Below are 17,540 nucleotides of genomic sequence, written 5' to 3'. Positions count from 1 at the left end.
TCACTATTCCTGCACGTTCGCAGACTTGTGTTCTGAAGTAATACACAGTAGATAACGAAACTGCTTAAAATGCATTTAATTCTGCCAAGAACTAAAAATTAGGAAAGTCTGAATAAATAAACTAAGGGAAAACTTCCAAGCAAAAATATTCTTGCTCAATAAAAATATATGTTTTTTCAATAAAAAAATTTAATAGTAGAGTTTTTTTTTCAATAAAATTCGTTTCAACTTAAATGTAAAATTTAAAAAAAGAAAAAAAATACCGGTAAAAAACACTTCATGTAAAAAAAATAAAAGCCAAAACCATAGAACCATAAAACATTATTTCATTCTTACTTGTAAGGTAAAACATTAAAAAAGAAAAAAAGAAATGAAGATTAGAAGATATTGGAGAAGATCTCCCCTCCCAACCTATAGCTCAACCAACGAGGGACTCCAGGGAGGAAGATGCAAGACAGCCCCACCTCCAGCATTTCTCACCAGGAATATGTATAAAAAGGTTCCATCCCACACAATTTCTTTTTACCTACCCCAGAACATTCAAATTTCAAACAACTCACTTTTCAGGTAAGCACTAAAACCAGTTTCATTTACTACTTTCTTCCAATGAATTTTTATCGAAATTGTTATCTCGATTGTGATTGGTTCGATTTCAGATGTTATAATAGTAGCCAATTTAAATTGTGCTAAATATCGATTAAAAAATAATAACACTCGGAGTTACGTATGGAAGTTTAAGCAATACTTGATCAAATTTTGCATTGAAAAGTTGAATCAATGTTTAGAAATTTAAATTAAATAGAGATGAAATTTATTTGTCACTAAATTATTAAAAATTAAAATAAGCTTAAAAAATCAATCAAAAATAGTACCAAAAAGAGTATACTGTGGTAGAAGCAATAATAAAATTGGTAAATTTAACAATATAAATGTTAAATATTTATATAGTTAATTCGATTAATAAAATACTAATAAAATTGAGGAGCAGTGCCGTGTCAAAAGTCTAACACCCATCCTAACATTATTCTTTTTTCATTTAAACCGATACAACATTATTCTATGGAAACAATATTTTTCTCTTAACGAGGCACCTTTGAAAAATATTATGTCATTAATTTTCGCATATTGGCAAGACAATAATTAAAATCATTGGTTTAAAAAATTATCATGTTTCATACAAAATTTATATTTTCTATGCTAAAAGAAAGGATGAAGTTTAAGGCTTGGTTCTCTGTTTTAAACAACAGCAATTTCAAAAAATATTTAATTTGTGAAGCATATGAATATAATTCTAAATCAATTTGACCAATTTTTCTTAACTATTGCCCTTTAACATTTGCATGGCCTTAATAATTTCAAATTCAAGTCAAATTAATCAAATTTTACTATGAAAACGGAAACTTTGTTAAGCGTGTTTAACGCAGGGTTAAGCTGATGAATGGTCAACTTTTTCTCCGAAACTAAACTTATTTTATTGGATTAATAATAAGATAACAATTACAGGGACAATATATTGTCCACAATACTAAGCTGAAAAATAAAAAGGATTTTACTCTCTAAGTCAGACTCTTACAATATCGCAGCTGCAATTTTACATGTCATTTATATATATGCCGTAAAGGTTAAATCCTTTTCTCTTTAAAAAAGACCACATTGCATAGGATTATAGTGTCAATAAATATTTGTTTTAAATGTAAAACCTATTTATAGAATAATATTATTCAGGAACGGCGAAGCTTTAAATTATTCTTGTTCACCATAACTATAATTCCGTACGGTTAAAATAGCATAACTTTTGAAAGCTCAATTTTAAAATTAGATTGAAAATTTCTTAAATAGGAAAACAAAGGTTTTCTTTAGGACGCATTCCTTCACGATGGTAAATGCAATATTTCAAAGTAAAGAATAATTATCTTAAGATAAAATTACTCTTTATAATGCGCCTAAATTGCTAAAATATAAAAATGAAATTGAAAATAAGTTTGAGATAAAAGAAAGCAGAAAAACAAACTTACCGACGTGGAGTAAAAGTTATATATATATATATATTACTTTTTATATTATAACATATCAAAAATAAATTTTAAAAAATATATTAGTATAATAATTAAAATTGCACAGAACTATTATTAGAAGATAAGAGCTAGAAATACATCTTATATGCCCAGTTGTACATACATAAAAGTTTTATTGCAAGAAGATTGTTTAGTGAATAATATTACATTATATATTAAATATGAAGGTGTCAAATACTGTAGTTAATCACATTGATATTGAGCAGTTCAATGATAATGAGCATTAGTAATGGACATTTTTATCTGAAATATGCTTTATGAGTTACCAATTTTTGTTAAAAACACTTACGAAAATCATAATTTGCATATATTTGCTTCTGATCAAAAATGTTATGTTAAGTATGCATTTAAGTGATGGTCCTTGATAATCTTTTTGTTCATTTATTCAGTTTACTTGAACTAGTTCCAATTCTTAGAGTATTGGAAAATACAATTTGCATTAAAAAAAAAGTTTTTTTTTTAAAGAAAATGCGAGGCAGCATCCTATGAGAAAAACATGCCGGAAAAAGTTTCACAAGCAATCAAAATTAATCGCTTTTGAGGTAAAAAGGACCACTGATTCTAAAAAGTTTTAATAAATTTAACTGAAGAGCTTAAAAAGAAAAGGTTCCCAGAGACACATATTAGTGAATTGGACACACCAACTTTAGGCAACTTAGCAACAGTAGCCAACAAAAAACCACAATATCGCACTTTTTTTTAAAAATTCAAATGGTACCTTCTTTAAGTAAGCTCTTCAATTACTTTTTTTTTAATTTTCTGTTGATAGTTTATAATCTATTAACAATTCCGGCACCTTGGAAAAATTTTGAGAAGAGTCAAACTCGGGAAAAACAATCTTCGTAGCGTAAATCAATGATAGTTCGCAGATAGTGAATTGCCTTTGACTAGTTTATGATAATTTTTAAATGTGAAATTGACATAGAAGTCAATAACTTAAAAATATTTATTTTTTCTTCATAGGTAAGAAAAGTAAAATAACCAAATGAAAATTTTAAAATTTAACAAAAACTATTTCCTTTACGCACTAAGAAGCACAACATGGAAAGCAAATAGCACTTAATTTTTAATTTATAACTATTCAACGAGTTTTGATACACTATGCTTCAGTGACTGAAAATATTCATGTTTCCAAAGACTAAATTATAATTAACAAATTTAAATCAAGTACAAAAATGTAAAATATTTACTGACAGAGAGAGAAGCTAAAAACTGGTAAAATTATACTAAATTAAAAAAAAAAAAAAATGCGCAAGAAAAATAATTTTTGTTGTTGAACTTGATCATTCTTGCGTTACCGTAATATAGACAACTTAAACTTTACAAGAAATAATGTAAAGAGGAATCTCTTTGTTAAGCTCGATTTCGATGATCTTCGAAGAATTTATAATGATTATCTATTTCATTTCAATTGGTGTAGTTAGTTCATTTTATTGGAGTAGTTTTTTATCATTCGTTTCGCTTTAAGTATTTTTCGAAATTTGAATTGATTTAATAAAGAGTAATCTAAAATCGTATTTTTTACTATACACTATTAAAAATAGCTTTTACACATATTTGTTCAAGTTCTAAAACTTGCATATTTATATTATGAAAGACAAAATGGAAAAGCGAAATTTGAAATATTGAAAGTAGATTACTTTATACTGAGCCACGAGTTTTGTACAGCTTATTATTTATTTATTTATATTTTTTTTTTTTTGTACAGCTCATTTTCAGGCAAGTCAATTTCGTTATTTTTTCAACACTTCTTGTTTAAATATTGAGAATACTTTTGCTTTGCTCTCTTTTTTTATTGTTTTCTGTTTTTATTTATAGCGCAGCATTTTAACTGAGCGTTTCTAATTTATTGTTACTTTTTTCCTATACGACACCACAGCTAGCTAGCAACATAAACTGTTATTCTCAATGTTACAGTTATATATTAAGATCTTAGAGGAATTTTTTTTGCTATTAATTCTTTTTTTTTTTTTTTTTTAGTAGCGTTTTCATAATAACAGCATTTTTTATAAAGCGTTTCTTACGAAAGTTATTCTTTTATCTTTAGTTTTTTATAAAAATACGGCAATTTGAAAAAGTTAATTTGAGGTTTTTAAAGTTGAATTATTTGTTAATAAATTAATAACGATTTTCATTTTGGTATCTTTCTAATTCTCTCTTTCTTAAGAAAAAACTTCTTTTTATCGATGTTTTTATTATAACACAACAATTAAGAGGGTTTCTATTACACTTTTTTTTTCTTCCTGAAAATACGGTCATTGGAAAATTGAGACGCTCAATTTTAATCTTTTTGTTCTTAGATCGATTTTCATTTTTACTCTTTCGCTTTTGTATATAATTTTTGTTATGTTTTTTTTTTTTTTTTAATGATAGCACGACATTTTTAAAAGACTTTCTGATACACTATATCTCTTTAAACGTTTTATGGATACGTTTTTCCGGAAAATATTATTTTTAGCATTCAAAGATTAATCTTAAGAATTTTTTTTCCATTTTTCTTTTTTTCAAGTTTGGTTTAGTATTTTTTTTTTATAGTTGTTATCAGTTTTTTTTTATTTATCTTAAATATTTCTGATGGATAACTATTATAGTTTTTTTCCCTTTACCCCATACCAATATAACTAAGTTTTGAATATTTCTCAATAATGACTAAATATATTTATAAATAGAAAACAATATTCACCATTGTTTTATTTAAAAAAAAAAGAAACGTTGCTATTCGGTCGATTTTTTAGACCGAATATTCGACCAAATCACTATTCGTTACATCCCTAATTAAAACACTCATGGCAATAAGAAAAAAATTTAAATTTAGTTAAATGAAATTTATGACGATTATTTCGATTTACTGAAAAGAAGGAAAACAACGAATTATTCTGCATTGACAATAAAAACAAAAAGAAGGAAGCAATTTTATTCTGTTACAAACAAATGTTGTAAACAAAGAGAAGCAAATATAATTACAATAATCATCAGTAAATCAGTCAAATAAAAATGCTAAAATTCAAACGCTTCAAATCTTAACTTCATTTACTAATGTCATCACATACCGCCACATTTGCGTAGATCAATTACACAATATCGAGCATAGATATTTTTTTCTAAGTACATACAAGTCAAAACATAACGTGACAGAACTTAATATAGGTCAACCTTTGTTCAAAAGTAACGGGAGGCCCTTATCTTTTTAAGGGGCGATCAAAACTCGAGAACTCCGGGGAAGTGCACTCTTGAAATCAAGGTGAGGATAAATTGTACGGCTGATGTTACGGGACATTATCCCGTAAATGATGGATGTAAGATGAGGGGAGGTATAAAAAAAAGTTCAAGGTCCTACATTCACACGACCAAAATACTCGAAATGGGCGTAAAGTCAGGGGACTTTTTTTTACTCTTGACTTGAGGAGAAGCATCATAACACAGTACAGTTAAAAAGAAGAAAAAATGAATAATAAAAGCTTTAACGGTACAGGAGCTTTAAGAGGTGTTTGTTTGCCCTATAAATAGACATAAAATATTTAGATCTCGGAAGGTTAAATGGGAAACCTTATTATTTATAAGATGTATACAAACCTTATTATTTATAATATGCATATAAGGCATCAGAAATGTCTTGTTCATGATTTTAGTGTCCTATATGCTAAAGTAGTAATACCGCTCCGTACGAAATATGTTAACAAAAATCCGTCATTTACCAGTTGTCGATTTTGTCATTTGTATATTGCAGCAAATAATTGATTATAAAAAGATGCAAATAAAACTAAATTTTAAACACTTTAAAAACTAGTATTATTGCTACATCAGAAAATTCCAGATCTGTCTCCTTCAATAGCAATGATATACTCATCAACAGAGAAAAAGGAAACCGAAAGTTTGAAATTTTAGAAATGCGTAACTTAAAAAAACAGAGCCAGACTAAGACAGGGGCAGTTGCCCGGGACCCCACCTCAGAGGGGGCCCCGAAATCGAATAGAAAGCTTATTTTACGCTTCTCTCTTTAATAAACTTTTTTTTTTAAAACAAAATATCACTACAGTGTAAAATCCGTCAGTTTTATGTTGGCTTCTTTATTTATCTATCGTATGAACACAATCTACATTTCGTAAATCCATGGATTTTTAGGACGGAATTCAGCTAAATTTTCGAAATTAATGTGGACAAATTTGGCCAATCAAGAGCCGGTATTTTTACATATTACAAAATGCGATATGTTTACCAAAATACAAGCTTCTGAATGGCTTAATTGAGCCATCGCAATTTTGAAAATTCAGCTGAATTCCGCCCTAATGTCAGTAAGGATATGAATTTTTTGCTGCTAGACAGTTAACACTTAATTTTTCGCTGCTACAAAGTTAACAATCAGAAAAGTGCATTCGGTATGATGGACATAGAATTGTCAGAAAATCAATAAAATGGACAGAACAATATTTCGTATTTTAGGTTTTAGCTAATTTTCTTGTTATCTATAATTAGGTGAAAAATTTAAAATAGGGATAAAATTTAGGTTAAAAATTTAACTGCAGCAGAGGGGCGCCCCCAAAAAAGTTTTTGCCTCAGGCCCCAATTAGGCTATATCGGGCCCTGTATAAAAGCAACTGCTAAAAAATACATTAAGCATCTCCGCCAACACTTATCTTAAAATCTTAGCTGCTTATTAACAGATCTTCTGTTTGAATCATTGACTTATCATAGTGAAATAAAATAGTTCTTGAAACTTTACATTTTATACATGAAGCATGCTGCCACAACTAAAAAACATTTCCTCATCGACTATGAAATTTTGCAGTTATTGAATGGAGTTTAAAAAATAAAGGCAACGTCGCCTTTTTGTACCACAGATAAAAAAAAATATCACTTTAAATTTTATTTACTTCGTGGTTTTCCTAAACTCATAAAAATTTAACTGTTTTATCGTAATGAAAACAACTGCAAAATTGCTAAAAAAATTATTTTGTAGATTAAATTATTTTGGAAGTCACGAAAACAGCTTTTAAAAATGATGGTTTTTATCCACACCATTGAGTGCCCACCGCGATAGGAAAAGTCTAACGCTTCATAGCCTTTTTGAAATTACGATAATTTCGACGTTTATAAATAACTTTGTAATGAATATTTGAACGTTTTACTTATTATATAAATTTACTTTAACTATGTATTTGATTCACACTCTTAAAATTTAATTTCGCACTTTTAGGATTTGGATTTGCACTATTGCATTGCTTTTGTACGGAAAAAAAAACATTAATTTCGCAACAATGCGTCCTATAACATAAGCCTGTAACAATATATTTAATTAAAAAAGATGAATATTGTGAATATTTTTAAAAATTTTTTTTAAAAAAAACTTTAATTTTTGACGCAACTTGTGAGAAGTTTGAGGGATTATTTTCCCCCCCCTTTTTCTCGTTTACCAGCACCACTAAATAGTTTTATAAAAAAAAATTTCATTCAATTATTACGATTTTTGAACAAGATTATTTGATGAAAAAAAGGGTTATTCTAATTAAAAATAATTGTACATCGACCGTAAAATTGTCGAAAGAGATATAATTGGAACCCAAGGGTGCATCGTTTGGTGACTAAAATTTATACGAAAGATGCCTCCCGCAATCATTAATTTCCACAAATATGTGAAGGTCGTGAGAATGTTACCAAAATAGAATGCTTGGTTCAAATGGTTTCTATTTGTGGAAACAAAATACATAAATAGAATAGGGTTCAGATGGAAGGAACCAAGTTTCTGAGGATATATAAAATGGAATGATACATAAAAAATACAAAATCGCATATGTTAATAAATATCAGGGGTATCGCAACCTTATAGCTACGACCTAGAATTAAGGGCTAGGTCAACTTCCTGGATCCAAGAATTTATTTTGAGAGTAACATTTATAAAATATTCATTGTTAAGTACAGTAACAAAAATGTAGGTTTTCGAAATGAACATAAGTGGACAAACAAATTTCAATGGTAGAAGAGTTATCAAAAATAGTGGATAAACAAATGATCAAATTAAGAGATTGATCTATGAAAAAAGTAGAATCGCGTAAATAATAGAATTCATAACGAGAATTGACGGACAGTTCTGGGGTTCCAACTTCCTTTTCAGTCATGACCCAGAATAGAAAGAGAAGGGCAAGATCGACTTCCAAGAATTTGGTTTAAAATCAACACTTATACACCGAAGAGCCATTTCATTATGACCACCCTGTTAATTACATGTAGGACCACCTTTAGTCCTCAAAACTGCTAGCACCCGCCGTGGCATTGATTCCACAAGGTGCTGATAGATAGTCTGAGGTATCTGGTACCAAGCGCTCACCAACTGGTCCTGCAATTTCCTCACATTGTGAGGGGGTAGCGTGGCAGCACGAATTTGGTTTTCCAAGTAGGACCACAAATGCTCTATTGGATTAAGGTCAGGTGAATTTGGGGGCCAAGACATGACTTGAAAGTCACTGGAATGTTCCTCGAACCAATCCATGACGATTCGACCCTTATGACATGGTGCATTATCCTGTTGGTAAAAACCATCCCCCGCAGGAAAAACTGTTGCCATGAATGGGTGAACGTGGTCTGCAACTACGTTCAAGTAGCTTACAGACGCCAGGGATTGTTCTATGACAATTATGGGTCCTAATGTGCCCCATGAAAACATTGTTCCTGGGCGAGAAACCATGAAAACCTGGGAGAGCCCATTGTTATAGATGGAGGATGGTCATAATGTAATGGCTCTTCGATGTATATATCACACTAAAACAACACAAACACACAGATTGAACAGAAACAGACCCTGTGAATGAGCAACCCCTTGCGGGTCTGACCAGGGCGAGGCTAATTCGAATAATTTCAGTGTAGGGAGCAACCAGGCAAGAGTGGTAATTACCAGGATGACCAGGTTCCTACTTTAACAGAGGCACACAATCCACACACCACACTTAAGACAACTTAATTGCAACTATATGTTGATTGGTTCATTTGTAATTTATAATTTTGTAAATATTTTTGTATTTATTTAACTTGTATTTATAATCAATTTACCTTTTAAATTTTTAATACTTCTGTAAATACTTTCTGAAAATATTTTCTACTTGTTTTTTCTATTCGTAATTTCGTAAATAATTTAATTGTACCTTCATGTTTTAGTTCTGTATTTACCATGGCAAAGTGCCATTTTCAAATAAAAAATCAGGAGTCCAAAGTAATTTACACTCATAATTTTCAGTATACAAATATCTTTCTGTTACGTAGTTTCCTTACGTAAAAGTTCAAGATTTTTTTCAAAGATAATCATTTTGTTATTTATTTTCCAAGAAACAATTCAAAATTAATTATGTGATTATTTTTTAAACTATAAACCAATACTTTCAAGAAACAACTAAACTAATTTAGTGTTATTCCATAAATATAAAAATTACAAAAAGGAATACTGATGAACATAATGCTTAAAAATTATGGTTTTCTTTTTCAAGGAAAGAGTGTGAACATGAACGCCGTATGTGCTGACGTTCTTTTTTCATTCAATGTCACAATCATTCAATTATACAGAGTTACGATAGGACCCTGGGTCAAGAAGTCAGTTATTTTTTAAGATAGATGAATAATGAATATCTTTGCTATCTAAGGTCAATATATCAAGCATTCTTTTAAAATTAAACTTAGTTAAACATGCGAGAATTTATACTTTTTGTATATGTTAAGAGGATTTTTACTAATCGTAATTCATTAAGCGATTTTTCGAAATTCAAACTTGTGAAGAAATAAAAAAATGTAGTCCTATAATTTTTCTAAAAGTTACACCTTTAGCTATAAAAAATGAAAGTTTAGAAAAAGGCACTTCATTCATAGTTTATAATTTAACCTTTTAACTATCGATTATTGTTTGAATAGAGGGAAGATATAAGAAGGTTTTCATTATATAAATATTCATTATATATATCTCATTATATAATCCTATTTCCTGTTTTAAGTGCTGCTTATTGTTTTTATTAAGAGCAGATAATCTTACAAATGAGAACTTTTCTCGTACAAAAATACTAAAAACAATATTTAATAATAAATATCCAGAAATAAAATGTTTAAATAGAATTGAAGAAAAAAAATCATTGTTATGAATTATTCAGAAGAAAACTTAATTAAATAAAATAATTACTTCAACTATTATTTCCAAATTATATAAGTTATAAATAATTGAAAATTTATCTATTTGTCATCAAGATAAGATACATACATTTATTTAACACATATAAGATGAATAATGAGCAACTAATATAAGACCTCAACTTATTATTTTACACTAAAAGTTACTCAACTTATTAAATATTTGAAACTTGATCTCAGAACAGAAACATTTAATTTAAATTTGACAAAATGATAAAGTTTAGCAAAAACAGTCTTACACATCTTTCATTAAATGATGATGTATTATTTCAATATATACCTTTACGTAAGTTCACTCTATACCTGTATCTCTATACTTATACCTATACTATATATCTATACCTATACGTAAGTTCAATCTATACCTTTAGCTTGTAAAATACGAGTGAGGGAAATATTTAATATCGATTTATTCTAATTGATGGTTACGAAATAAATCGCTATTGTTTAAAAGATTAAGATTGATTTTATTAATCCAGTTTAATCATAAAATTTTAAATAATCCATCATGATATTACTACAAATATTATTTCTTTTTAATATCAGGCCACTAAAAATGAACGATCCAGCACTCTACATAAAATCAAATCCTTTTCAAGTAAGAGATGCAACTCAAATTCTCGGCATATTTAAGAAGCAGATCTCATCGGATGAGACTGACATCATTCTGGATATCGGATGTGGACCTGGAGATGTGACAACAGGGATTTTAAAACCTGTGATAGGGAGATTTGAGTTGCTGCTCGGTGTGGACAGATCCAAAAGCATGGTTCAATATGCAAGACAACACTGTGAGGACGAAGATGTTTTATTTGAGGAGTTAGATATAGCAGGGGACGTCACTGATTTCAGAGATGATTGGGGAACATTCACCAAGATATTCTCTTTCTACTGTCTTCACTGGATTAAGGATATAGAGAAAGCATTGTCCAACATAGAATATTTGATGCGCAAGGGTGGAGAATGCTTATTAGTTTTTGTGGCACAATGCCCAGTGTTTGAGATGTATGAAATAATGGCAAAAGATGACAAATGGAAAACATACATGGAAGTAAGTAATCACAAGTAATTATACGACCAAGTATTATTATCACAAAATTAATTAAAGATGATTTTTTTCAATTAACTTTAAGAGCTGATAGAAAGTCTACAATAGAATGGAACTAAACTCTAAACTCAGTGGCACGACAGCCCATAGAGGGCCAAGGCCTACTGTGCCCATCTCAGTTTTCTTGACCTTGGGCTCTGGGGTGCAGGAGCACATGTTACGGTCAGGTGGTCAGCCGAACGCGGAACCCCCAGTGTTTAGTTCCCAAGCATGCTTGGTACTCATTTATCGATCCACTGAAGGGATGAAAGGCTGAGCCAACCTTGCATGGCCCGAGGATCAAACCCAGGACCTGTGGCACTGGAGAGTGAAGCGTTACCACTCAGCCGCCAGGCGTCAATAGAATGGAACAGTCTATAAAATATTCGAAAACGCAAAAGTTAAATGCATGTTTTTTAGAGGGAAAAAAAAGGGTAAGAATTGGAGAAATTATTAAAAAAAAAAATTATACATACATTTTTTTTAAAAAAGTCTTTAAACTTTTGAAATGTGAATTTATATAATTTTAATCAAAAGTACACTGTATCATAAAAGTAATATTAATCCTTAACCAACATGCTTACATCTATCTTGTTGATTAAAAATACTTGAAGTACATAACAAAATAATTTCAGTTTAAAGAAATTGGGCATTTTTTTTTTGTTTCAAAATAAACATTATTTACTATTTAAAAAAAAATTTAATAAGTTTTTTTAAATTTAAACTATACTGACATTGTTTATAAAAATCAGATAGTACTCTTCACATAAATTGATTTAATATTTCATTAGACACGTCAGTCGGTTGGAAAAATGTAGTTTTGATACATTAACATTTTAAGTTTGCTAATGTAACAAAGTCTTTGCAGAACAGCCAGGGTTCATTAAAAGGAACATTCAGACAGAGCTTCAGAAATTTGAATTTATTCAGATTATGCAATAAAAGACAGCTCATTTAGAACATACTAAAATTAATTTTGTAAAAGTATTACAATAAAAAGAGTAATTATTTTTATACAAGCATAAGAACTGAATGATATGTTACTGTTAATTTACAAATTTATTTATTAGTTATGCTATAAGGATTATCCAATGAGAATGCTGGCTTTAAAGATTTTTAACTTTGGCCATAATTTTGATGTATAACATATTTGGCATAATTTTGATGTATAATTGTGATGTATAATTTTGATGTGTAATTTTTTTGAATAAAAAAAGATACACAAAATTCCAAAGTTATAGAATTCGATGCAGTTTCTAACACACATTAGTAGATAGCTCAAAATATCTAAATTGAAAACACTAACTGTTGAATTACAAGGGAAAACTTTTAAAAAAATGAATTCAAAATCATCAGCTTTACTGCCATTCTATCTCTTCATTAACTTAGCAATGCTTCTATTTCACATTATTTTTAATAAGGATTTTATGCCTTTAAATGATACTCTATCATTAAAAGTTTGTAAAGAACAAAACATCAAGAAAACGTAAATAAAAAATTATATATTTAACCTAAAAGTCCAGATGGCTAGGGAAGAGAGGGCTCTTAAGTTCAGAAATCATGTCCAAAAAATTTTAGATCGAATTGTTTTATTTTAAACTCCAATGGAAATGAAAATAAAAAGAAATGTGTTAATTTTTTGAATCTGATTTTAAAATATCTTTCTAGTTGATTTTCATTAACGTGCAAAATATAATTAAAAAATGCTAGCTTGAATATTAGAGAGTTAAAAAAGCTAAAATCATAGTTTATAATCGTTGCACCTAAACTGCATAAGGAATATTTACTCTAGTTGCTCAAAACTTTTAAGCTACTTCGTAGCACATTTGCTGATGATTTTGCAACAGCATTCGATTGTTATTATAATTGCATTCCATGCTGGAAAAAAGAATAGCAACAAAAACGTTAATACACTTTAATTTTTTGAAAAAAAATTAAATAATAAAAACCTCAAAATTTTAATTCTTGAAGATTTTCTTTTTTAGGATGTGAACAACTTCATACCAAAAACTCAAAACACAGCACAGCCGGCTTTCTTATTTTCTCAAATGTTGGAAAATGCTGGAATCACAACAATCAATTGTGCTACAATGAATCGAAGCTTTGCCTTTCCGTCAACAAACATGCTTCAAGGTAATAAAACAATAATTAACCCTTCTCACAATAAGTTTGTTTTCAGTCTATTCCCTAGCTCAGAGGCATAACCAGAATTACTGATAGAGCAGCAGAAAATAAACAAAGCTGAAATAAGCAGCACATTTATCTGTGTAAAATTGCAATATGAAGTAAACTGGAAAAATGCATTTTTGCAAAATATATATATTGTTTCTGCATGATTGAAAAATACTGTCTGAAAATCACCAGGAGGTCTGTCTAGACTGGCAGAATCACCAATAATTTATGTAAAAATTTGAGTGCAACTGGAAATAGAGAAACAATTTAAAGAATATATTCATATATTAAATTACATTAAGTACATCTAAAAGCAATTTTCAATCTCTTCCAAATTAAATGCGTCTCGTTCTGTTCTAAAACAAATTAATATAAAAATAAATTTTACATGAAACAATTTTTTGGTTTCAGCTTTCATGCTTTCCTCATTTCATTATTTTCCTCGCTTTTGTCAGCCTTGATAGGCTTTACTCTTAAAAGTCTTGACAAATGCATTACTATTTTCTATTTATTTATCTATTTTTGAAATAGAAAGAAAATTCAATTATTTTGAAAAAAGAAATATTGATATTTTAAGTAAGACAAAAGATTTTTAGTAAGATTTTTTTAAAATAACTTTTCAACATTAAGTAGTAATGTAAAAAATATTTAATTATTTATACTTATAATTTAAATTTTTCTTCAATATTAATATTCAACCAGTTTTAACTCTAGATACCTAATTTCAAAATGTAAGATAATGATGCAAACTCTCAGCAAAAGCAAAAACGCAATGAATTACTCACATCTTAATAAATACTGGTTCAATTTCACCCATTAGCGTAGTTTTATAATTAGTTAAAGAATATTTTTGATAACAGCACACTTTTCATCGTGTAAGGAATTTAATATTTTTTTTTAAGAAATATATTTTTAAGCGTAAAGATTCATTAGTTTTAGATAAAATTCTAAATCCTAACAAAATTTGAGAGTAACAATATGCTGAGAATAATCTGTGATTGGAATGGATTATGTGTATTGAAATCAACCCAAAAGAGAGAAAATAAAAAATTTGAATGGAATGAATTAATATGATATATTTTATCCAGCAGAATCTTAGAACTTTAGATGTGTATTTTTTCCTATTTTAAAAACTAACCAAAATTTCAACTTGCCTATAAATCATAAAATAAGCAATCATAAATATTCTAAAGCAATAAGCTAGTAAAAATTATGATAGCTATGCATGTCACTTTCATAAAATTATTTATGTTATTATATTATGCAAATTTTCTGATAAAACATTAGTTTTTTAGTTAAGAAGTTATTTCTAGTATATAAAGCTTTACGAACCAACGAAAAATAAAATTATAGTTTTATATTTAGAGATCTTAATAAGTTAATCAGTAATTTATGCAAATTTAGCGCAGTTACGGTTTTGTGTCTGCTAACAAAAAAAGGAAAAAAATATATAGTTTGACAGAACTAATATGATTTTAATAATGGAGGTTAGATTTGAGAAAATCCTCACTTAAGTGTGGTAAATGATTCCTTACCTTTGTAACCTTAATCCGGACAATTTTAAAGCTGCCTATTACTATTCTTAGATACAAAAATTCCAATCTATTGTTCTCCCAGCTTTCATTTTCTCAAATGTGTCATCTTGTACTACCGGTCCGGTATTGAATTTTATTTTTATATTATTGTACTGCTTAGATCACTGTCGAAACAAAAAGATTCTAGCATCAATCATTTAGAAATTTCACCAACATTAAAAAAAAATTTATGCTATTTTGTTTTGAGAAGAAAAACTGTGATGCATGATGCTAATGAGGAAGAAAAAAATTAAGATTAGTGTCAGTTCGGGGAAAATGCTTCAAACACCATGTTTGATATCTGTGCATCGGTTGGTGAAAATATTTAAACTTATGGTGCATGTCAGTTAAAAAACGACTGCAGAAAATGAAGTATAAAATGATGCTGACATGGACGGTGAAATGGAACAACAACCAGTATTCCTGTATCTATAATCCATAATGAATGGCCCTATAAGAAATGATCAATTGAGGTCCTACTGTATTTCTTTTTAGCAACATTTTAGCGATAAAAACTATTCTTTAAAGACCTTTTAAATATTATGCAAGTACTAACGGTAATGGATCAGATTTGCAGCTTATTTTTGCAGACAAAGGGGGAGGAGGGCTCAAAATAATCAAAAATCGTATGCAATATTTAAAGAACAATTTTCATAAAAAATAAATAGATAATAATAATAATAATTTTCTATGCTTTTATTTCTTATTAAAAAAATTTAACTTGCTATTTTACAGACTGTGTTGTTGCTGTCAACCCTTTTATCAAAAGAATACCAACGCAACAGAGAGATGAATACATAGAAGAGTGCATAAGAACACTTTCTGCCATCAGATTGGAAAAAGGAAGTGCAAATGAAAATGAAGCTTACAGTTTTTCATACAAGCTTCTAGTGGCACATGGCCTGAAAAACTGAATGCAAAAAATCTTTTTTTTGTTATATGTTTACATGAAACATTTTTACGAGTAATACATATGTTTTATACCCTGTTACAATAAATATTTTTATATATAGCTAACAAGCATTTTATAACCATTAAAATATTACGCAAATTGTAAAAGAGAGCTACTTGAAAGTAACAATTGCTTAAATAATGCAAAATGGTAATAAGCTAAATATTTTCTAATGCTTTTTTATATATTTACTAACAGTGTAACAAATCTAATTCATTGGGCACTTCTAATATATGTCATTAGTTTACAAAAATAATTGAAAAATTATTTGGGAATATAACTATTCTGTTACTGTCAAGCCTACAAAAACTTGAGATTTACAGAATTTTTTAAAAGAAATTGGTAAACTTTTTCTCTTGTGCATTTTTACAAGCACATATTGAGAGCATTCACAGACACACACACACAAAAAGATTTTAAAATAAAAAAAAAAAAAAAAAAAAAAATGGCATAATTAGAAATAGATACTTTTACTGTGTTTTTGAAAACTTTTAAAAGAAATAGGTCAACCATATAATTCTCCCTCTTTTCATTTTTACAAAGACATACTAAGCAACCATAGACACAAGAACAAATGTTTTAAAGTACACTAAAAAATAAAAAAAAAGCATAACATAATCATAAATAGATACTTTTACTGTATCTTTGTAACAAACAAAAATCAGAGAAAGTTTTAGAATTAATTTTAAAAAATGTAGTTAAAATGAGTTAATTAAAAGTAGGCCAAAAAGATGTTTTGGAAATGGAAAAACCTCATTGGTTTAAAAAGTATTAAGGTGATAAAAGTTGACATGTTTGAAGTGCTTAAAAACAGAATGTGAATGAGCAAAACAAAATAAATTTGAAAAAAGGAACAATACATTCAATTTTTAAATCTTTCATTTTTCTTATTCATGTTTGGTGAATCATAAGAAAGGGAGCCTGTTTTTGTTGTTTTCTTTCCACCTTAGTAATTTTTAGAGCAAATGAAATTTTTCTGTTAGCAATTATATCTTTCCACTTCAGTTTCTTGGAATTACTTATTTCAATCAGATAAATATTAATCAATTAGAAAAAATGTAAATAATGAGTAATATAATGGTAAAATAAAAAAATTAAAAAAACTGTGTTATGATAAAACATAAAATAGAACAAAATGTGTATGGTATAATCATTAATTAGCTTTTATGTAAATCAGAGATAAGTCAAATATTAAAAAAGAAGTAATATTTAAATAGATATTGATCAATAAAATGGTTATTAATTATTTAAAAAATATGTCTGATATAAATATAAAATTTTAAAAAAAATGTACTGTATGATATAATCACAAAAACATAATTTCCCTGCACCTTTCACACCAATGAAAACCAAAGAAAAATCCAGTGGTTAAAAAAAGTTAGGGCATTTAATTAAAATTAGACCAACATAACGTAATTAATCAGTGAGAAAGATGAAAAATGTGTTTGATAAATTACACTGACATGATGGTTATTAATTAATTAACTAGAACAATGAGTATGATAAAATTACAAAATGTA

The 17,540-nt window shown here is 28.3% G+C and overlaps 2 protein-coding genes across 2 annotated transcripts in view; one reads left to right on the top strand and one right to left on the bottom strand.

Annotated features, from left to right (window-relative positions):
* Positions 1–17,540, bottom strand: part of LOC107441989 (cysteine-rich PDZ-binding protein) — a 44,349-nt gene that overhangs the window by 18,854 nt on the left and 7,955 nt on the right. The window lies entirely within an intron of this gene.
* Positions 427–16,466, top strand: LOC107441988 (juvenile hormone acid O-methyltransferase). The gene is made up of 4 exons (XM_016055418.4): positions 427–567; positions 10,782–11,286; positions 13,308–13,455; positions 15,804–16,466. The coding sequence occupies exons 1-4, from the start codon at positions 488–490 to the stop codon at positions 15,980–15,982; spliced, it is 912 nt and encodes a 303-aa protein (XP_015910904.1). The 5' UTR covers positions 427–487; the 3' UTR covers positions 15,983–16,466.

Source organism: Parasteatoda tepidariorum, chromosome 3 (genome assembly GCF_982258835.1).
Source record: "Parasteatoda tepidariorum strain Cologne lab strain chromosome 3, Ptep-v5.0, whole genome shotgun sequence".
Classification (NCBI taxonomy): domain Eukaryota; kingdom Metazoa; phylum Arthropoda; class Arachnida; order Araneae; family Theridiidae; genus Parasteatoda; species Parasteatoda tepidariorum.
This window is presented reverse-complemented; position numbering and strand designations above follow the sequence as displayed.

Excerpts from the sequence above, each read along its gene's own strand:
- LOC107441988 (XM_016055418.4), top strand. The coding sequence starts at position 488 with ATGTATAAAAAGGTTCCATCCCACACAATTTCTTTTTACCTACCCCAG. Across the intron at positions 568-10,781 it reads TCAAACAACTCACTTTTCAG|GCCACTAAAAATGAACGATC; the intron begins GTAAGCACTAAA and ends TTTTAATATCAG. Across the intron at positions 13,456-15,803 it reads GTCAACAAACATGCTTCAAG|ACTGTGTTGTTGCTGTCAAC; the intron begins GTAATAAAACAA and ends GCTATTTTACAG.